The sequence below is a fragment of the Syngnathoides biaculeatus genome, chromosome 15 (genome assembly GCF_019802595.1).
Source record: "Syngnathoides biaculeatus isolate LvHL_M chromosome 15, ASM1980259v1, whole genome shotgun sequence".
Taxonomy (NCBI): domain Eukaryota; kingdom Metazoa; phylum Chordata; class Actinopteri; order Syngnathiformes; family Syngnathidae; genus Syngnathoides; species Syngnathoides biaculeatus.
The window spans coordinates 21,650,740-21,672,823 of NC_084654.1; the positions used below are offsets into that span (position 1 = coordinate 21,650,740).

At 41.6% G+C, this 22,084-nt stretch overlaps 2 protein-coding genes across 4 annotated transcripts in view; both read right to left on the bottom strand.

Annotated features, from left to right (window-relative positions):
* Positions 1-3,789: 3,789 nt before the first annotated feature.
* LOC133513545 (cytochrome c oxidase assembly protein COX16 homolog, mitochondrial) lies at positions 3,790-8,186 on the bottom strand. The gene is made up of 4 exons (XM_061844422.1): positions 8,010-8,186; positions 7,629-7,706; positions 6,990-7,058; positions 3,790-5,786 (listed from the first exon to the last, which is right to left on the bottom strand). The coding sequence occupies exons 1-4, from the start codon at positions 8,067-8,069 to the stop codon at positions 5,673-5,675; spliced, it is 321 nt and encodes a 106-aa protein (XP_061700406.1). The 5' UTR covers positions 8,070-8,186; the 3' UTR covers positions 3,790-5,672.
* An 824-nt stretch (positions 8,187-9,010) lies between these two features.
* The window catches only part of actn1 (actinin, alpha 1), a 43,497-nt gene continuing 30,423 nt past the window's right edge, over positions 9,011-22,084 (bottom strand). Inside the window, exons 9-22 of one of the 3 annotated variants that reach the window (XM_061843141.1) lie at positions 19,588-19,680; positions 17,824-18,054; positions 17,005-17,152; positions 15,926-16,076; positions 14,972-15,080; positions 14,368-14,508; positions 14,108-14,290; positions 13,464-13,598; positions 13,205-13,384; positions 12,962-13,108; positions 12,213-12,293; positions 11,984-12,049; positions 10,260-10,418; positions 9,011-9,470 (exon numbers count right to left, since the gene is read on the bottom strand). In XM_061843141.1, coding sequence (XP_061699125.1) covers positions 9,312-9,470; positions 10,260-10,418; positions 11,984-12,049; positions 12,213-12,293; positions 12,962-13,108; positions 13,205-13,384; positions 13,464-13,598; positions 14,108-14,290; positions 14,368-14,508; positions 14,972-15,080; positions 15,926-16,076; positions 17,005-17,152; positions 17,824-18,054; positions 19,588-19,680 — 1,983 coding nt within the window. In that variant the 3' untranslated portion in view covers positions 9,011-9,311. The remainder of the gene's footprint in view (positions 9,471-10,259; positions 10,419-11,983; positions 12,050-12,212; positions 12,294-12,961; positions 13,109-13,204; positions 13,385-13,463; positions 13,599-14,107; positions 14,291-14,367; positions 14,509-14,971; positions 15,081-15,925; positions 16,077-17,004; positions 17,153-17,823; positions 18,055-19,587; positions 19,681-22,084) is intronic. The other 2 variants (XM_061843140.1, XM_061843139.1) reach the window with 2 other exon arrangements.

A 22,084-nucleotide genomic window follows, 5' to 3' on the forward strand; every position in this document is an offset into this window, starting at 1 on the left:
GCAGACCTGGAGAAAGTCTATGCCAGAGTGCCGAGAAAATGGGAAGACAGTTGGTCCTGATGGCATACCGGTGGAGGTACGGAAGCAATCTGGAGAGGCGGCTGTGGAGTTTTTGACCAACATATTCAATAGAATACTAGCGCGAGAGAAGATGCCAGAAGAATGGAGGAAAAAAGTGTGCTAGTCCCCATTTGGCGATGTTCAGAACTGTGGAAACTGCAGAGGAATAAAGATGATGAGACGCAGAATGAAGTTACGGGAAAGAGTAGTGGAGGCTAGACTCAAGACAGAACTAAGTATCTGCGAGCAACAGTACGGTTTCATGCCGAGAAAGAGTACCACAGATGCATTATTTGCCTTGAGGATTCTCGTGGAAAACAGAAGTAGCTACATTGTGTCTTTGTAGACCTAGAGAAAGCCTACGACAGAGTACCAAGAGAGGAACTGTGGTACTGCGTGCGCAAGTCCGGTGTGGCGGAGAAATATGTTAGAATAGTACAGGACATGTACGAGGGCAGCAGAACAGCGGTGAGATGTGCCGTAGGTGTGTCGGAAGAATTTAAGTTGGAGGTGGGACTGCATCAGGGATCCGCGCTGAGCCCCTTCCTGTTTGCGGTAGTAACAGATAGGCTGACAGATGAGGTTAGACTGGAATCCCTTTGGACTATGATGTTCGCAGATGATATCGTGATCTGCAGTGAGGAAGAGTGATGCTCCAGGGAGAAGAGATAGCGAGGGTGGACGACTTCAAATACTTGGGGCCAACGATCCGAAGCAATGGCGAGTGCGGTAAGGAAGTGAAGAAACGGGTCCGAGCGGGGTAGAACAGTCGGCGGGAGGTGTCTGGTGCTCTATGTGACCGAAGAGTCTCCGCTAGGATGAAGGCCAAAGATTATAAACAGTGGTGAGGCCGGATTAGGATGCACGGATTAGAGACGGGACAACAGGAAGCAGAACTGGAGGTGGCAGAAATGAAGATTCTGAGGTTCTCGCTCGGAGTGAACAGGTTGGATAGGATTTGGAGACAAGGTTCAAGAGACCAGACTTGGATGGTTTGGACAAGTCCAGAGGCGAGAGAGGGAGTATGTTGGTAGAAGGGGGACGAGGATGGAGCTGTCAAGGAAGAGAGTGGGAGAGGAAGACCGAAGGAAAGGTTGATGGATGCTCTGAGGGAGGACACGAGGACAGTGGGGGACGATTAGAAAGGAAGATGCACCAGATGGCCTTAGATGGAAAAACACGACACGCTGCGGCGACCCCTCAAGGGACAAACCGAAAGGAAAAGAAGAATCGAGCAGGCAGGCTACTGATTTTGAGTGGCAACAGATCGAAAGAGCAAACAGGCTTACTGATTTTAAACATTCTAAAAAAAAAAAAAAATAATAATAATAATAATTAAATGCTAATAGTGGAAACATTGATTTTTGACTCCATTATATCACAACTTTAAAGCCTTCCCGATCGATTTTGAACGTCAACCGATTTCACTTTTGAATGCGACTTGTGCCAAAAGGGTCAAGAAATCTATTGATTTTGAAAACGATAAAAAAACAAAATAGCAAAAGAAACGAATGCTCATCAAAAGTGGCAAAGAAGAACATTTCAACGCTACCTGATCAAAAAGGCAAAGCAACCGATTGATTTGGAGAAGCCGCCGTTTGTTTCGAGCGCGAGCAAAGAAATCGATCGATTTCAAAAAGCTGCCCGATCAAAAGGGGGGAAAGAAAGCGATTGATTGAAAATAGCGACGCGACAGGAGGAAAGTCGGGAGGTTTCTCGTCCCCCAGTTTTGCTTTCACGCCTTAAAAAGTGTCAGGGATTGTTACCGTGAGTGGGGGGGGGGGGGGCATGTAAAATGAATACCGTTCTCATATTTCATTAACACTGCTGTTTAATTAATACGCGGGATTCAAGCTCGTTGCGCTTCATTAAGCCGGATCAATAATGAATAGCGGCGAGGCGAGCCATGTGCAGTGTGACGTCCTTTTTTTCGATTCATGTTCAAACTTTTTTTTTTTTTTGTTTTCGAGATGAACAACAGCTCAACTTCTTCATGTTTTTCCCTCATGTAAGAATTTTTATTTTTTTTGTTGCAATTTTTCCTTTTATCTGAAGCACATGAAAAAGTACGGAAGCGTATTGGTGCCACCCCCCCCAAAAAAAAGTCCCGTTTCACATTATAACGTGAATCGTTTCATATTATAGCCTCTTTAGATGTACAAAAATGTCAAAATCTGGATTTAAAATGTTTTTATTTTATCAAAAAAAAGACGCACGCCACCAATTTTGCAAATCACATCCTTTTTTTGGGGGGGGGGTGGCAGCAATACACTTCCGTAAAAAGTGAAACTGAAATTAGACGTAAAAAAAAAAAATTTTTAGTAAAAAAAAAAAGTCACATTTCACATTATGTGAAAGGTTTCACATTATAATGTGAATTGTTTAATATAATAGCCCCCTTTATATGTACAAAAATGTCAAAATGTGGATTTAAAATACTTTTATTTTATCCCCCCCCCAAAAAAGATGCACTCAAATTTTGCAAATTACATCCTTTTTTTTTAGGTGTGTGTGTGGCAGCAATACGCTTCCATAAAAAAGTGAAACTGAAATTAGACCTAAAAAAAATACTTTAGTAAAATTGTTGAATTGTTTCATATTATAGCCCCCTTTATATGTACAAAAATGTCAAAATGTGGATTTAAAATATTTTTATTTTATCAAAAAAAAAAGACACACCCCAATTTTGCAAATCACATCCTTTTTTTTTTTTTTGGAGGGGGGGTGGCAGCAATACACTTCCGTAAAAAGTGAAATTAGACGTAAAAAAAATACAATTTTTAGTAAAAAAAAAAAAGTCACATTTCACATTATAATGTGAATGGTTTCATATTATAGCCCCTTTCTATGTACAAAAATGTCAAAATGTGGATTTAAAATATTTTTATTTTATCCCCCCCAAAAAAGATGCACCCAAATTTTGCAAATTACATCCTTTTTTTTTGGAGGTGTGTGTGTGGCTTCCGTAAAAAAGTGAAACTGAAATTAGACCTATAAAAATACAATTTTTTTCCATTTGTTGATCTGACTTTTTTTTTTTTTTTTTTAAAGGTTTTCATCTGTTTTTCTTCCAACTCAAATTTTTCCGCTTGCAATGTACGCCTGACTTGTGTCATTTTTGGGCCGCGGCCTCGAAACTATCATCCGAGTCATCATCATGATGCTTCCCCCCCCCCCCCCCCCCCCCCCGGCGTGGGGGTCGGGGGCGCGACGGCCACGTTCCCGTCCAGCCCGTCGTGTGCGGAGTGAAGCAAAAGGGCCGCGGGGGGCGTTTGTTCCGCGTGGACTCCCCCTCAGCTGCCAACCGTCAGCCTATTTTTAGACGCCGGCGGAGGGGGAAGCGGACCGGGGGGGGTGAATCGGTGTCCTCCTTCCTCCTCCACCCTCCAAGAACAACAACGAGAGTTCAAATGCCAAAGCAGATTTGTGAATTGAGCAAAGTTCAGGATGTCTGCTTTTCTACTTCCGGGTTAAAAGTACTCATTTCTAGTTAGGGTACGCAAAGTTGACAAAAATTTGGAAAAAAAAAAAAAAAAAAAACACCTGTACATTTTTTTTTTTTGTTTACCAATAGATGTTCAAATGTTGAGATTTCTATCAACCCAAAAAAAATTGACATTTTTTCATGTATAATATGGACATTTTTTAAAAAACATTTTAATCTCATAATCTTAAAATATAGAAATAAAAATGTATTCAAAATGACTTCACATTTTAATAACTTTTTCTTCATAAACAAAATTTTCACTTTTGCACTTTTTTTTCCCCACCCCAAACACAACAAATGACTTTTCTTTAGTTTTTGATGTCCAGAATATTTTTTTAAATGAGTAAAAATGTCTTTATAAGCACGTGATTTTTTTTGTCATGACACATGGAAAATTTGCATTTTTTCCCATATATGTAAATAAAAAAAGCACTTTGAACTCTCACAAGTTTTTAATTTTGAGTTTTTTTTTGTGACATGTTCAAATTTCGCTAATTTCACTTCACACAAAAAACTGAAAACATCTCTTTATATGCACAAAAATGTCAAAATGCGGATTTAAAATATTTTTCTTTTATCAAAAATAAAAGATGCACCCCAAATTTTGCAAATTACATCCAATAAACTACTAAATTTCATGTTTTCCACCCAAGTCAGCACCAACCTTTAACTTTATTCTTACCCATAAAAACAAAACCATGTTCAGATGTACGTTATGATTCATTTCCTTCACATTAAAAAATACTTTTCTTCCTATTAGAAACTATTTTCCTTTGTTTTCTGATGCTTGTGCAAATATCCTCGCAAAAGACCACAAAACTGTCTTTCCACCACCTTTAGGGACAATTATTATTATTATTATTTTTTAAAGAAGTCTACTAATTCCTGACAAGACCTTATTTGGCACGGCATCAGTTATGAAAATATGTTTTGCCGTGTTGCAACACGAGGAAGAAAACACGACCTTGGCAGCCGCGAAAAGCAACACAGCGGCTTGCTTGTCAGACGCATCTGCAGTAAATATTCAATTAGTCAGCCTCTGTCGTCGTTGCGCCTGATGAATATTTGAATAAATATCATTTAAAATTTAAAAATGAAGAGTCAAGGCCTGCATTTCTCGCTCTCTTTTCTTTTTTTTTTAATAAATGTAGTTTTCACGACTTTCAAGGTGAACACAAATTTGCCAGGCTCGAGCCCAAAAGGTTTAAAGAACACATTTATTAAATTTGGACTCCAAGTAACTGTACAGTAATGGAGGACCGTGAGTAGCGCAATGCCGCCACCTGCTGGCTGGTACGCTCAATAAATAATAAAAATGCATTTCTATTTTAATATACATTTTTACATCCAGCGGTACCTTGATTTAAGAATGGCCTGCCTTGTGTGTGTGGGAGGTTTTTTTTTCCAAGTTTTAACCAGTTAGCCGCTCCAAAAATTATTTTTGCCTTGAGATAACTTGCCGCGAGTACACGCATTATGAAATTTTATTTCAGTGCAGTAGTACCGTGGAGCAGGGGTGTCAAACTCATTTTTATCGGAGGGCATATTGTTGTTCCGGTTTCCATCAGAGGGTCGTTATGACTCTGGAACAAAAATATTTCATCATCGCATCGTATTACACAAATTATACAATTTATGAACTCGTTTTGGAATCAGAAATCAAGGATAATACTATCATAATAATAAAATAAAAATTTCCAACTATTCAGGTTTGGTAACACAAAAATGCTGATAATATCTCAACTTTATCACTTATAATATGTGACAATTTGAAAATTTGGTACAGATTTTTACAAGAATCATGGAAATTGACACTTGATTTGGCTTCGCGGGCCACATCAAATCATGTGGCGGCCCAGATCTGGCCCCCGGGCGTTGAGTTTGACACCAGTGCTGTCGAGGGTTATTTTTCAGATTTTAAAACTTGAAACAACAACAACAACAAAAAAAACATTGCTAGTCATGTAGACAGATCATATAATAATACAGTCTGGCATACATTCTTAATAATCCCTCACCAAGTCTGATGAATATTACGGTAAAAAAAAAAGTAGTTGTAGTTACTACTATGTAGTTAAACTCTTATGTCAAGGCACCGCTGCGTACTAGATATCAGGAGCGTATCCTAGCTCTCTGCAGTCCTCTTACTGCGCTCTTGGTCCTGGTACTCCCGGGAGTCCTCCCAGGGCCGCGGGCCGCGAATGTTCCTCCACTCGTCCAAGTTGGCGTTCTTCATCTTCTGCTCCGATGAAACAAGATGGCGGACGGCGGCGGAAGAGGAGCAAATGTTTCAGTGCGAGCCGGCAAGCCTCCTTTCGGAAACGCTAAACTACTTCTTGTAGTTTCGAACGGGACCGTTTTAAGCGGAAATCGGACGCGACGCCCAATTAAGACGAATAAAAGCCTCAGTTTCTGACCCCCCCAAAAAGTAAATGACGCGTCGAGCACACTTTGATGCTAAGATTTTTTTTTTTTTTTTTTGCTTTTCACCTCAGATTAAAAAATGAATCTGATTATAGTGTTTCAACTCAAACGTCATGAGCGATGCTGATTGGCTGATGGCATACACTCGAACTGTGTGAGCTTTTCTCATAATGGTGAAACTACTAATCTAAAAAAAAAAAATGGCCTTCATAACTAAAATTACCATCCGCCATCTTGATACTCCCAAAACAAGCATGCTGACCTGTGCAGCGACAGCAATTAATTGCGTTGATCGCCAGTTTGGTGACTGTGAGAAAACATTCCACAGGTAAATTAGAAAGATTTACTTTGACACTGTTAAAGTTTGTTGGTAATTTTTTTTTTTTTTTTTAATTTTCTGATGAGCTTAATTCACTTTTCACAAAGTTTTGTTTACGGTTGTTGTTGTTCACCGTTCACATTTATAGGCCGACAGTTTTTCGCGAAAAATGTTCCCAAACTTGATCAACGGATAAGCAAGAAAACACATTTTATGTGAAATTGTTAATGAATTTCATAATACAGAACTCTGTAAAATTAATTTGATTTTCAAATGAGAGGAAACAAACGTCGCAGAGGCAACGAATGAACAATGCGTTGAGCATGTTCTACGTCTTTCATTTACACTTACCAAGTCGACTTAAAAATCCTTCATGTTACCAGAAGTGAAAAAATGTCAAACTCACACGACTAGTTTTAATTCTACGTGCCAAACTTTGAGAAAACCCCCGCCACAATCCATCCCGTAAACCGTGTTCTCCACACGTTTTGGGAGTACCAAGATGGCGGCCGACTGAGATCAACCAATCGACAGCGGTCGATGTATATGCGCTATCCAGTCTTATTTTTTTTTATTATTATTATTATTAGGTCAGTGGGTGAAACACTTTCTACAACCTCCCGCAAGACATACTTCCCCTAATCTTTATTTTCCCCACTCAGAAGGTGTTCCGATTCCCCTCAATTCCTATTTTCTCACCTCGTACTCTTGCTCCAAAATCTCCGACTGCCTCTGCTGGGTCACTCTGGCCTCCAGTGACGGATCCAACTGAGACCACACAAAATAAACCCCATTAAGTATGAAAGTACACAAAGACGTCTTGTTTCTTAGACCCTCAAAGTGTGTTTCGCAGGCGGGCTCATTCTTGCGGTACGTTAAAGAATCACACGCTACAAACTGTTTTGAAAAATTCATTTTATAAATGTTTTGTAGTTATTTTTAAATGAAACATTAAGTAGTTTTCTTGGCTTAAGCTCGGTGTAAAGGCTCAAACTGTATGTAATGTTATAGTGGCTGAAAATAAAACTAGATATATTTTGTAGTAATAAACCCACCTGTTTTGCTTTAGTTAAACACTAAGACCTACTACACTACTGTATCTTAATGTAAACAATCATTTTAATCATTTGAATTGATCAAAACTGGAAAGATGGAAGCTGTAAAGTCAAAATGTGTCCCAAATTATGTGTACGGCTTACAGTAGTAATTCTCAAAGTTCAGCGTGGGCGAAAGAATAACTGCCTGTACTCTTCAGTCGTAATTGACCTATTTAGACAGTATTTTTGCATTTTTTTTTTCCCCACAAAGTGTTTTGGAACAGTTAAACACTTGACACACCTTTCTCCTAATTTTCTGGGCGTCGTAGCGGATCTGCGTGAATTCTCGGAGGCCGAAGGAACCGCCGACCACCAGCAGCTGAAAGTACACAAAAAAAGTTAAATACCACAGTTAACCATTATTCTCATTTCAAACAATAACATACTACTGATACGGCATAAAAAACGACTGAAGGACAACAGGTTATCATTACGCGGTAAGAACGTCGTGCCTTTCTTTCCAGAATCATAATTTTAAGCTAATAATACACAAAAACACGAGTGGTTTTGACACTTTTCAAAATACAACAAAAATACAAATTGCTAACAAGCTAGGTCATGTGTTAAAACCGCAACACTGACCCAAAAAAAGATGCAAATAAATATAAATAGGTATACTTACGAGCATGGGCACTCCATATTTAACTGTCTTGTTCTTTTGCAGCGATTTTAAACTAAACATGACTCATTTCTTGTAGTTTTCAGTGGCTAATCGTCCATGTTGGTGAAGTCCAAACTCGGAAGGGTACACTTCCGCATTTTGTGCGACTTACTAAAACGTCCGGAGTGCTAACAATCGTTCCGGCGTGACCCATTTATATACAACTCATAAATAGTTGAGTATTATTATGGGTTTATATAATCGAAATTTAATCCAGTAAACGTCCAAGTGCGCAGGTAACAGTTTTGAGCTTCTGTCTGACCCATTAAATTACCCAAAATACTGAGAATGCGCTTCTGGTGTGGTTCTAAATGGCACTAAAAAGTCCAAAACTAGAAATAAAAAAAAAGTGTCAAACCACACATGATCACTAAAATAAAAATTATATATTCACCTATATTTTATCTGATAGATGGTGAAATTGACATCTTATCAGGTCAATGTTTGGAGGTTTTGAAGCACTGTACCATTAAATTCAGAATATCCCGTCTTGTCCCGTTGAGTTGAAGTAACATCTTGGCTTTGATTAAGGTGATAAAAATTCAAACAAAATATAACGAATATTGTTTTCAAACTGTATTTAGTTCCAAAACTGAAACATTGAGACGCAAATATCACACAAAAAGTTACATTTTACTCGAAATAGTGTCACTAAAGTTTTGGATTTGTAAAATTTGCACAGGAAAGTGTTTGTCCCCCTAAAAAACATATTTGGCCATTAAAATATTAGCTGGTGACCAAAGGCTATATTTGAACAAAATCTTTATTTCGCCAGCAAATGCCTGCAATGGGCCATCATTTAAGTATTTTTAATATTTCCTAAAACAGGCTACAATGTTAAATTGATTGAAACCATCTAGTGGACATAAAAGCTGGAACAATTGTTTTTTTTTTTTTTTCCACTGGAATAATATTTTTATGGATCAAAATGTGGGTTAAAATCAGAGACGAAACAGCGGACATAAAAGCAATTTTTCTTTATTACAATTTCCATCTCACTCTCAACCAGGTGAAGAAAAATACATTTTTTTTGTTCAGTATCATAAAATATGTTAACTTTATTCATTTATGAATAATGAGGACAACGACAAAAAATAAAAACTTAAGTTGTTTCTCTCTGTGTAAACGGCTTGGTGTGTGTGTGTGGGGGGGGGGGGGGGGGAAAGCAACCGGCAGACAGCTTGTGAGGAGGACGAACAAAATAAGGCCAGAGACGTAGAAAAAAAAAAAAAAAAAAAAAAGCGGGCGGCGGAGAGGGGGAGTTCAAAGGTCACTCTCGCCGTACAGGGCAGTGGAAAAGGACATGTAGTCCAGAGCTCCGGGCACGCCGTCGGGGCCCGTGTACGGGGCCATGCGGGCTATGCAGTACTCCGCCTGGTCTGGGGGCAGCTCCCGCCGCAGCTCGTCCGCCAAAATGTAGTTCTGTTCAGGGCACATGGAAAACAGGGAAATATATTCAATATCATATACACATACACAAACGTGTATTTTATTCTATTCGATATTTTTAATGAAGTTTGAAAAAGTGACTTTTTTAATGCATATTAAAAGCATTTTAAATTATATACACATATAGATAGAAAGTGATATTTACACTAAATTATATTAATAATACTTTAAAAATATAATTAATAATTATATTAAGATTTGTCTAAATTTCTGAAGCTGATGAATGTTTAATATTAATATTTATATAAATTTTTAAAGTCGGTAAATGTTATTTCCTAAATACAAATTGTATGCATGGTGAATATTTAAAATCTAATCCTAATGTGGTATTTTGTTTTAATCTCATTATTTATTCATTCATTCATTCATTTTGCGAGCCGCTTATCCTCACAAGGGCCGCAATGGTGCCGGCGCCAAGCCAGCTGTCATCGGGCAGGCGGCGGGGTACACCCTGAACGGCTTGCCAGCCAATCGCAGGACACATGGAGACGGCAAACAGTCGCACTCGCAATCACACCTAAGGGCAATTATGTAATATTTTGAAAAAAATGATATTTACAAAAAATAAAATTAAAAAAAAAAAAAAAGTGTCTTAATGCAAATAAAAAAAGATAAAATGCTATGTGACAAGAATGTACCAAAACACACAACAACATACCACGGCAATCCCCAGGTATGAAACTATATTCGCTTTGATCGTTCAGAATAAATCAAAACTTTTTTTTTTATTTTTTTTTTTTTTTCCATTGCTAACAGATGTACCTTGTCCCCAGCCAGGACCTTGAAGGAGGCCATGACCTGGTCGGCCGTGTCGGTGTCGGCCGTCTCGCGCGACATGAAGTCGATGAAGGCCTGGAAGGTGACCACGCCCATCCGGTTGGGGTCCACGATGCTCATGATGCGGGCAAACTCGCTCTCACCCTGCCATGCGCACGCACACACACACATTTATAATAATTGAATCATTTGTTATGCCTCCTGAATCGCTGGTTAAGGTAGCGCTCTTAAAATAGTGAGACAGCGAATTAGTTGATCAAATATGAACTACTTAGCTAGTTTGCTAGCCAGACAGCTCATTATTAATTTAAATGGCTATCTTATTTTCTGGGTTTAGCCAATATAGAAAAATATATCGATATAAGATATGGAAAACTACTAATTTAGTTGGGCGGTTTTTGATGGCAGCTTGCAAGCTACTTATTTTGAGTTGGACCGCATTTTGTAAAATACATAAATATGTCACAAATCTGTATTAAATAAGTATGAAATTAACTGGTAATGTCATTCATCTGGTCGAGACACCCCCAAAAAGCACCAAACAAACAAACATGATTTGTTTTCTAGGAGGAGGCTGGAACAGATTAATGGCATTTCCATCCATCCATTTTCTTTGCCGCTTATCCTCACGAGGGTCGCGGGGAGTGCTGGAGCCTATCCCAGCTGTCAACGGGCAGGAGGCGGGGTACACCCTGAACTGGTCGCCAGCCAATCGCAGGGCACATGGAGACAAACAGCCGCACTCACAATCACACCTAGGGGCAATTTCGAGTGTCCAATTAATGTTGCATATTTTTAGGACGTGGGAAGAAACCGAAACCGCTGCTGTTTATTCTCAACGGCTTTTCAACCCTTGTAGCCAATTAGATGCCGCGAGCAAGCCATCCCCATCAATAATAACGCGCGTCAAAAATAACTACAGAATGAGAATTGTTGTTTGTTCTGATCGTGAGGCCATTTCATTTTATCCAATTACGAGGCGGAAGAAAGTCTTTGGTGGAAAAAGGGTAACCTCCACCGAGGCCAAAAAGGTGACAACTGTTAATTGCAATCATGGAAATATGCGTAATGCATAGATTATAACGCATGATTGCTAAATTTCCAAATAAACAAAAATCAGAATACACCAGTGTTAATTAGCGTTGTCGTCTGGCAACTGAAGCGGGCAAAAAGACATCCATTCATCCATTTTCTGTGCCGCTTATCCTCACGAGGGTCACGCGGAGCGCTGGAGCCTATCCCAGCTGTCAACGGGCAGGAGGCGGGGTTACACCCTGGACTGGTCGCCAGCCAATCGCAGGGCACATAGAGACAGACAACAGTCGCACTGACAATCACAATTTAGAGTGTCCAATGAATTTTGCATGTTTTTGGGGACGTGGGAGGAAACCGGAGTGCGCTGAGGAAACCCACGCAGGCACGGGGAGAACACGCAAACTCCAAGGGCCGGGATGGAACCCGGGTCCTCAGAACTGTGAGGCCAACGCTTTTAGCAGCTGAGCCACCGTGCTGACCTGAATGGCATTTGCATTCATTTCAATGATAAAAGAAGACCGAAATTCAAGTATTTTGAGTTACAGTCGTGGTCCTGTGATGAGTTGCACTTGTATCTCGAGGCACCGCCGTACATACGATATTGGAAGGATTCACACACACGTTACCTGCTCGACCGATCTCATACAAAGCAAGTAAGAAGAGAGACATTTTACCAGGTTGTACCCAACGGAGATTAGGCAGGACTTGAAGTCGTCGATGTCCATCACTCCCGTTCTCTTCTACAAAAGGGACGAGCGACGGACGGGAAGGTGGGGAAAAAAAAGAGAGAAAAAAGGAGACGAAAGCAAAAGGGAAACCGTCGGAAGGAGACGAAGGGAGGAAAAGCAGGGAGGAAAGGAAAAGAAAAAACAAAAACAAAAGAGAGCGGAGTTAAAGCGGTACCTGTGCGTCGTTGGCGATATCGAAGCCCAGGCTGATCAGGCAGGCCTTGAACTCCTCGGCCCCCAGCGTGCCAGAGTGGTCCTGACGTGTGCAGTGGGTGGGCATCGGGGTGGGGGGGGGCATGCAGTGACACATAACAGCCGTGTGGCGGTCGCAGGACGGCATGGGGGAGGTGGTGGCATTCGGACAACGGCGCACAAGGTGATCGAGTGCGGGGGGTGTGGGTGATGCCATGCATAGTGGGTAAGAGGGTGGGGGGGATGTGTGTGTGGGGGGGGGGGAGACATGCAGGTGACACAGAACAGAGAAGACATATTGCATGGCGGTTAGCATCTGCAGGGTCAACACACACACACACACACACACACAAACTCGCATGCACGCGCTCGCACGCATTCATTCATGTACTCTACATGCAGACACGCAAACATACACACGCTAACAGACATGTGCAGATATCAACACACACAGAGAAACACACTGCTTGGCCAAGGCATTCTCAAGTGTTAATGTGCAGTGTGGGAGGCGGGCTCTCAGACCATGTGCGGATCCCATCGTATTATTTCACAATTTATACAAAATATAAACACAATCATCTTTCTTGTACAATTAAAACAATCCCTCCTAATGTTAGCTGCTAGCACTTGAAACCGGATGACTCGCTAGCATGTGGTTAGCGGTGAGGCAAAGGATTTTAGCGTCGCTGCTCGCGTTCGCCAAGAAGATCCGGAACTGGAGTTGCTACTGACCCTGTCAAAGTGGTTGAAGGAGGCCCTGAACTCGTTGAGCTGCTCCTGGCTGATGCCTTTGGCGTCTCGCGTCAGGATCTGGTTTTCGATCTCGTTGATGGTGCGCGCGATGGTGGTCAGAAGCTGCTCCCAGCCCACACGGATGTGCTGAATGAGCGGACACGGACGCACAATTTCGACTCAAATTTTCACTCGGGTTTCGCTTTCCTGACGTCTCCTCCGCTATGGTCGCAGGCCGGCTACCTCCATAGTGTAGTTGGTGTGCTTGTTGTCGAAGATGAGCGCGGCCTGGATGAGCTGGTGGTCTCCCTCCAACTGCTCAATCTTCGGCATGTAGTTGACGATGCTCTTCTCGTACTGCCGCAGGTGTGCCAACTGGTCCTCGAGCGTACCGTGGAGCTCCATCGAGATGTAGCCGATCTCCTGCGCGCCGCACGCGAAGGCGCAAAAAAAAAATGATTTCGTCATATTCATTTGATGGCGGGCTCAGCATCGGACCGACCTCCATCTTGGTCTGGATCCAAGGCCCGATGACGTTGGCCTGGCTGGCGAACTGCCGACGCAGACGCTCGTTGTTCTGCTGCCGGGCGTGCTCCTCGATCAGGGCCTGGTCGCGCTGAGGAACCAGCTGTCGGACCTGCAATGACCAGTTTTTACGTTACAGAAAACGCTTTGAAAAGTGAATTGTTCGAAAACCAAATCGATGTTTCCCATTACAATTAATGGAAAAAGAAATAATGCGTTCCAAGCGTAAAAAAAAAAATTGGCTTTTTAAAGCATTTTTTTTTAGCTTTTCCTGATAATAAACTGCATAGTAGAAATACATGTATAGTTTAGATACTTTATATAATCAAATAATTCACAACAAAGCACGTGTTATTTCCGGCTTTTTTCAGCGGCGTTTGAGTACCGATTTTTGATTGAAAACAGAAGCGGGGGGGGGGGGGGAGAAAAACAATCGTAAAATTTTCATTTGAAAACCTTTCAACATCACTTCTAAAGACAGCGACTAGCACTTGTCACAAGGTGACTGGCTGTGAGACAAAATCCTTCACTATCGCCGCTAACTGTCTCTGCTAGCCGGCAGCTACGTCGTCATCTGTGAGAAAATATTTCACAGTCACACAGAGGTCATCTCGCCGTCACCTTCTCCCATTTGGCGTTGATCTCCTGAGGGTTGATGGTGGTGTAGGGGTTGATGCCGGCCATGTTGACGTGGTAGGTCTGCACGATCTTTGCGATTTCATTGTGAATGCCCAGGATGGCCTGCCGCTCTTTGTCGGCTTCGGGCAGCGTGGCTTTGAACTGCTCGTGGGCTGTGCTGAGGCCCTGCAGAAAAAAAAACGCACATACTGCACAATAAAAAGCCCAGAAGAAGGACTTTTTTTTGTATATTGCATTCTTACCTGGATTTCCTCTATGGTGTGGACTATGAAGGAGTCCTGCAGGTCCTCCATGGCGCCCTCCATCCAGTTGTTGAAAGGAGCCGCCCTCTTTGCGAACTCCAGGTACAACTGATCAATGGTTTCCAGAAGCTTCTCCGTTTTCTGTTGACAATTAGCACAGTTGTTTTTTTTTTTTTCAATACAGGAGATTTTGTTTTGAGATTAGTGTTTATTAGCTAGTAATGACATTTCAATTTCATGCACAGCCAAAGACTAAAACAATCGGATCTTTGAGTGGAGTCCACTTTCGAAGGACTAAAGGAAATGGACCAAATATGCCTCAAATTTCAAACCAAAACAGCAGACTTTCTGTGCGTTTCCTTTTTTTGTTGGTCTACTCGTGATAATTAAGATTGTCAAATTTCATGTTGATCAGTGAAATTGCATTAGGGGGCTGAATTTTTAAAAAAATATAGCGCAAGTCAAAATGAGTCACTTCAAATCAAAATGGCAGACCTCCAATGTCTATTGTTTCCCACATCCTCATTCGTAGATATACAAATATCATACAAGGAGCAAAGTACTGTACATTGGACGTTTGGGAGCTAAAAATAAATCGACTCACCTGCAGAGCTTCACTTCGTTGCTTGGTCAGAGACCCGAGGCCATCCCACTGGTCGCAAATTCTCTGGCAACGTGCGTTTACACTCGGCGAGTCGTAGTAATCCAGCTCGCTGGAACACGACGACAAAAAACGGGCATCTTTCGACATGATATTAAACATACTTCATCCTGGGTGGCAATTCTTTGAAGCAGACAAACCCTTCTATATGATTTCACCAAGGCAGACTTGAAATATTAGCTTTCGCCGTCGTTTGAATGTGCAAAGTGTCAGTCAAAAAAAAGTTATAAATTTACATTTCGACAGTTCAAGCAATTCAAAAATAGATGTGGTGGAAACGTGCACCGTATTTCCCGCACTGCATTATAAGGCGCACCTTCGATGACTGGCCTAGTTTAAAACTTTTTTCCATATATAAGGCGCACCTGATTATAAGGCGCACTGTCAGCTTTTGAGAAAATTAAAGGCTCTTAGGTGCGCCTTATAGCCCGGAAAATACGGTATGTGAAATGATCATCGAAGGACATGAATAGTGAACTTTTCTGTTGCTAAGATTAATTGCAAAAATATGCTATTTTGACGCTGAAATGCATCGTGCACTGCAGTTTAAGCTAACGTAAGATGGCTGGCTAGCCATGGTGTTTTGCTAAATTACGCAAAGGCAACTAAAGTTAATATTTTATACATACTGTACAATTATCTTCCACAAACCCAAATTTGGTTCCTCATCTGTCCGTTTTGAATAGAAGTTATTACTACTTCCTTGGAGATTTTGAGTGCAAAAATTCTCCATCTCAAGCTTCTGATGGAATCCTGTATTTATTTATTTTTTTTTAATTTGAATTAAATATTTCAATAAATAACTCCAATCTTTGGGGATATATTTAACGCACAACTCCCTCCCACCCAGAACTATAACCTGGCGCCGGTTGTTCGCAATTATTCATTTTGTCTTACTTTAACTCTTGCGCGATGGCGGCAATCTGCTCCACGCGGTCCTGATGGGCGGCCAGGTCGCTCTCGAAGGCCTCGTGCTTTTTCAGCAGCGCCTTGATGTCCGACAGCGACGCCGTCTCGAAGTCTTTACGCTGCAGCATCTCCTCCTTGCCTGCGGAGCGAGGCCGACAGAAAAGACCAGTCACAGTCTCACGGAGGCTCCCGCTGGTGATGCGGGAAAGGACGGTTTTTATCTTGCCGATTATGTATTTAAACTAGCCTCAGAATTATGAAAATATAGTTTGCTTGTACCAGTCCAGTGGTTTTCAAACTGGGGGGCACATCATGACCAGAACCTTCCCCCCTCCACTATGCATGAAAATGTATTTATTTAAATGAGACAATTTACTAGAGCCATCCATTTTCTTAGCCGCCTATCCTCACAAGTGTCGCAGGGAGTGCTCCACACAGGCGCCCAAATTTACTCCAGTAATGAAGATATTTTCAAAACCAACTAAATAAAATTAAAATACACCAATAAGATTAAGGTGGCACGGGAATAAAGCGCTGGCCTCACAGTTCTGAGGTCGCGGGTTCAATCCCGGGCCTACCTGTGTGGAGTTTGCGTGTTTTCCCCGTGGGTTTTTTGCCGGGCACTCCGGTTTCCTCCCACATCCCAAAAAACATGCAACATGAATGGGACACTTTAAATTGGCCCTAGGTGTGATTAAGAGTGAGGCTGTTTCTCTCAAGGTGCCCAGCGATTGGCTGGCGACCAGTTCAGGGCGTAGCCCGCCTCTTGCCCGTTGACAGCTGAGCTCGGCTCCAGCACTCCCGCGCCCCTAGTGAGGATAAGCGGCTAAGAAAATGGATCGATGGATAATTCATTTAAGATTTATTACATGCAGGCAGGGTACAGCCGAGCAATGAATTTACGACTATTAAAAGCAAATTGAAATAAATGGAATAAATATAAATATGAATGGTAAAATTTGCCAACTAAAGTTCCGGGAACCTCTTGGTGGCTTAAAAACGTTCTGTGAGCGCACAAATCCCTCAAGCTATTTTTCTTCCTCGGTTTCCTTCCACCGTTTCGTCACCTTCCGTCCAGCTTTCGTGGATGGACGCTTTCTGCCGGAACTTCTCGGCCAGGTGGTCCAGTCTCTCCAGGCGGCGGATCTCGTTGAGGAGCCACTCCTCGTAGCCCTTTTCGGCGCCCTCCAGGTTGCCCCACGCGTTGTTGATATCCTGTCGGGGCAGACTTCCTCAATGAGTCTTATAATGCATGTCAAAGAATCATACAATGTCTTTTTTTTTTAAATGACAGTGTACAAATAAAAAGACAAGAACAAATTAAGTTAACAAGTTTGCAAGTGCTTCTGGGTAGCTGTGGATACCATTGAAAAATGTAAAAAGTGGCAATGACTAAAATAAACGTTTGTAAAATATTTGGGAAGTTTGAAAACAGTCTGTAAACAAATTAAGTTCATGAACAGACCCCAGTGTTGTTACTACACTGCATGTTACAATGACTTAAATGTTTTTTTTTTTTTCCAAACCTAATAAATAATTTGCTTTACACAAATATTTATAACCATACTGCTGAAAACCTAACCTTTTATGTCCATGGCAGTAAATGATGGGGATTTTGGGGACATAATTAAATAAATGGTAATAAATGAGTGAATTTTTAATTGCATTTTTATTTAGTCTTTAAGAACTTTTTGTTTTCCAAACAATTATTTTGGTATTCTTTTCACACTTAAAATTTCCTTTATTTTAGCGACGTTAATGTTCTTATATTGCTCATTATGCTGCCACTTGGAGTGCGGTATTTTTCGATAAAGAACATTTCGAGAATCAATACTATCATTCTTGGATGGGTGAACGAAGGTGTCCGGCCGGAAACCCGAACCCACCGACACCATCTGGCCCTCGGAGGGCATGAAGGCGGGCCGGTTGCTGAGCCTCAGCTTGGTCTGGAGCGTGTTGAAGTTGATCTCCAGCTGGCACTTCTCCTGCACTTTGGGCGGCTTGTGCAGCCGGCGGTAGTCGCGGAAGTCTTCCAGCTTTTGCTGCATGGCCTGCATGGTGTTCTCGGGGACGCGGTTCTCCAGCCACGGGATGGTGCGACGGATCCACTCCAGGAGCTGAGGCGAAAGTGTGTGTGTGGACAAAGAAGGGTTCAGACGCATGCAAGTAAAATGAAGGATAGTCGTGGAAAGGAAGGAAGTGGGGCGAGTGGATGTGATTTGTGTGAAATAAAGGGAAAAATAAGAACAAAGTTATACGCGGGATTTAAAAGGAGCTTTTTTTACAGTTAGAAAACAAAACAAAATAAAAACACCCTCATTATGTCCATTTAATCTCTGGTGGAACCACTTAAATCTAATCCTCTGAGGTTGTACAATTTGGAATTCAATCAAACTATCCTGTAATAAAAAAAAGGTAGCTATGGTTGAGATAATAAAATGTAAACGTGTAAGTATTGCTGATGTTCCTTTTTTTTTTTTTTTTTTTAGTTTCTGTAGGTTTCTCAGTGGGTCATCTTGTACAGCGTTGGCCTCACAGTTCTGAGGTCCAGGGATCGATCCCCGCCCCGCCTGTTAAGAGTTTGCATGTTATCCCCGTGCCTGCGTGGGTTTCCTCCGGGTACTCCGGTTTCCTCCCACATCCCAAAAACATGCGACATTAATTGGACACTAAATTTTTCTAGGTGTGATTGTGAGTGTGACTGTCTCTATGTTCCCTGCGATTGGCTGGCGACCAGTTCAGGGTGTGCCCCGCCACCTGCCAGTTGACAGCTTGGATATGCCCCAGCACTCCCCGCGACCCTTGTGAGGATATGCGGCTAAGAAAATGGATGGATAATTTCTGTATTCCAAAACAAAATCCCCAACCGAATTCTGATTGATTTAAAGGGAAAGAAACGTTTTTTGTTACAGGATAAAGACAAATTACTCTTGTGGCTACTGAATACACGTAAAATGCTTCACTATTAAATCGTGTGTTAATTTCCATGATTCTTGCTAAAAATCTGTACCAAAATTTCATATATAAATCTGAGGAGGTGATCAAGTTATAACACCTCTCTGAGGGAGACCGTAACAACAGTATGGCCCGTGACAAAAATGAGTTTGACACCCCTGGACTACATCGACAATCACGCAAACACCTGCGGACAATGTTGAGTCTTCGGTTAACCTAACATGTATTTTTGGAATGTGGGAGAAAACCGGCATACCCTGGAGAAAACCCACGTAAACTCCGTACATAAGGCCTAAGCCCTGATACAAACCCACGACCTTTGAATCAGAAGAGGCCAGGATTGGTCAAACCGAATGTCATTTAATATACCAATGCAATCGGTGTATTGATTACACGCGAATCAATCGAGGAGGTGAATGATAGGCTGACATCTCTTTTTTTTTTTTTTTTGACGTGGTCACGTAACAGGCCAAAACTGCCTCGTGTTCAATGCGTCGATCGCGAACGACGAATAGAGCACCCCTGAGCTAAACCTCCGAAATAGTCTCTACTCATCGCCTATGTGGAGCACAAAGACCCCAAGGTGAGTTGGGAGGTGCGGGCAGGATAATAAAAGGGAAAGGCGGAAGGGAACAAAAAAAAAAAGTGTGGGCAACATCCGACGGGAAACGGGGGTGGGGGGGGGGGGTGCTCACATCACTGGCCAGCTTCTCATAGTCCGTCATCAGCTGCTCATTCTCTTGATTGACAGCGAGCACCTTGCAGATCCTGTTGGCCGCCGTCTCCGCCTGCGACACCAGATGCCATCGTCATCATCATTTAAAAAAATATATATATTAAATGCCAAATAAAAGGTTGCGTCCTTGAAATTCCCAACAGCCGAGCCAAACAGTGCAGCAAAAGTAAATACAAAGGAGAAAAGCTTGTGGATGGCGTCATTCCATTGGCCACTTCATTAGACACACCCAGCCAATGAGAGCCAATACAAGACCTGCATGGAAATACAGGAAACTGCGTTTGATTTGAGCCAAGATGGACGCCACTTGCGCCCTTATAAGGCTGGGTGGGGTACTGACGAAGATAAATAAAAGCTAGAATTACATACGTGTATAAACATGTACAGTGTTTATAAGGTTTGCTGTGTAATGTACAAGATACACCACATGATGCAAAAAAAAAAAAAATAATAATAATAAAAGCATTACAGGTTAAAAATTGACTTTTCCTTCAGTTTCATTTTTTTTGATGTGTGAAAAAGGAACAAAGTTGTAAAATAAGGAAATGGGATCATAATCTATCATTCCATAACTTTTTCGGACAAACGGCCGCGACACCGTGAGTTCATCTGCCACCTCGTTCAACACGTCCTCTCCATCACGGCGGGAGGGAAGCAGTCAACCGGACAACGGCGCGCCCCACATGCGGACGAACAAGCAAAGACGCTGCCGGAGCTCAAGTCGAACTGTTCCGTGGTTATCAATATTTACACGAGTCGCATTTAGAAGGAAGCGTCACTCCTTAGAAGGCAAATGCACGGTTGTTTAACAAACATCCTGACAGTCGCCGACGTCTGCTGCGCGTCACTCTTTAGTCAACTACATCGTTCACTGTAGAAAAATCCCGATACAGTGATTAGGGAGTAGGGCATGAATGAAGGATTCAGCGACTGCATTCTTATGTATTTATTCATTCCTTACTCTATAATTACTATCCAATAAGTGAGCGAGAGAGAGACAGAGAGCGAAAGAGACAAAAAGTGTCGATTTGCTTTTTATTCTATTAATATTTTCGACTGCTGCGTTTTCCTCGTTCAAATACACATTACAACAACATTGGTTGGTTGTTTTTAGTTGAAAGCTGAAACGAATTAATGGTGTTTCCATTCATTTCAATGGGAAGAGATGATCTGAGAGACCAGAGTTTTGAGTTATGCGGGTGGTCACGAAAGAAAAACTCTTATCTCAAGGCACAACTGGATAGGAATTTTTAGAGGACTTTGGTGGACCATATCGTCCATCTTTATGTAGTGTACTACAAACATGGTGAAGCAGAATTTAGCTTCTTAGCTTTTTAGAATATATCCACTTTTTGATCATATTACTTGCACTGTATCCGGTTTGTCATTTTTATTGTTTTTATGCCATTTTAAAAGTTTTATCTCTTTGTCTTCAAATGCCTTTAATCATGTAAAGCACATTGAGTTACGTTGTGTATGAAATGCGCTATACAAATAAATTTGGTTTGCTTATATTGTGTACTATACATAGTAATGCATTTTTCTCTGTTAGGAATGATTTTTTGTGGGATTTGAGATTTTCCCATTTCGGTACTGTACATTTTTATTATTGTTTTATATGTTTAGTTCATAAGTGTATTAAGAGCCTCCATTTATCCAAATAGTTTTGGTTTTTTTTTTTAAGATTCAAATGATGGCCACACACCTTTCTCCAATAATCTGATGTTAGCTTTTGATTTGTCTAGTGTTTTAAATGAACCGGTGCCGAAAGCCGCATCGCTTTCGCCAATAATCTGATGTTAGTTTTGATTTTCCGGCGCTTTAAATGAACAACGATGGCGGCCGCGGCGCATTATCCGCGGGGATTTTAGAGTGTTTGGAGTATTTCAGCTGCTCACCTTCTGCTTGCCCGAGAAGGCGTGGTAGTAACACGACACATAAGTCATGACGGCCTTCTCGTCTGGCCTCAAGGTGCTAATGATATCTGCCGCAGGAACGGGAGCAGGAGGAGGAGGAGGAGGAGGCCCCAGGAACAGAGGAGCAGCAGGAAAAAGCACAAGACAGGAGAGGAGAGAGTAAAAGTGTGCAGAGACAAAAGACGCCAGCAGAGGGCATAATTTCAAGGGTCTCCAGTCTGCCTGCTGTTGTTTTGTCTTCAGAAGAATCCCGGCACAATTCATCTAAATCCCAAACACAGTTTGTTTGGCTTTAATTGGAATGCCGGTGAAACAAACTAATTACGATCTTGTGGAGAGTCCATCCCATGTGAAGGAACCGATGTGGGAAACTGATCAATTAATCAATAAGAACACGTGATGTAAAAAAAAATTAAAAAATGAAATCCAATGACACAATGTTGGCTTTTAAATATTTGGGGTAGGGCCGCTAGTTTGATGATGAAGATGAAAGCGTAGACTATATTTGGTGCCAAAACTATGATCATACATCATGTCATC

What these genes read in the sequence shown, in the direction of transcription:
- LOC133513545 (XM_061844422.1), bottom strand. Translation starts at nt 8,069, where the DNA reads ATGTTTAGTTTAAAATCGCTGCAAAAGAACAAGACAGTTAAATATGGA. An exon ending in AATATGGAGTGCCCATGCTC is followed by an intron (nt 7,707 to 8,009) that starts GTAAGTATACCT and finishes GTGTACTTTCAG; the next exon opens with CTGCTGGTGGTCGGCGGTTC. An exon ending in TTTTGGAGCAAGAGTACGAG is followed by an intron (nt 5,787 to 6,989) that starts GTGAGAAAATAG and finishes TCATCGGAGCAG; the next exon opens with AAGATGAAGAACGCCAACTT.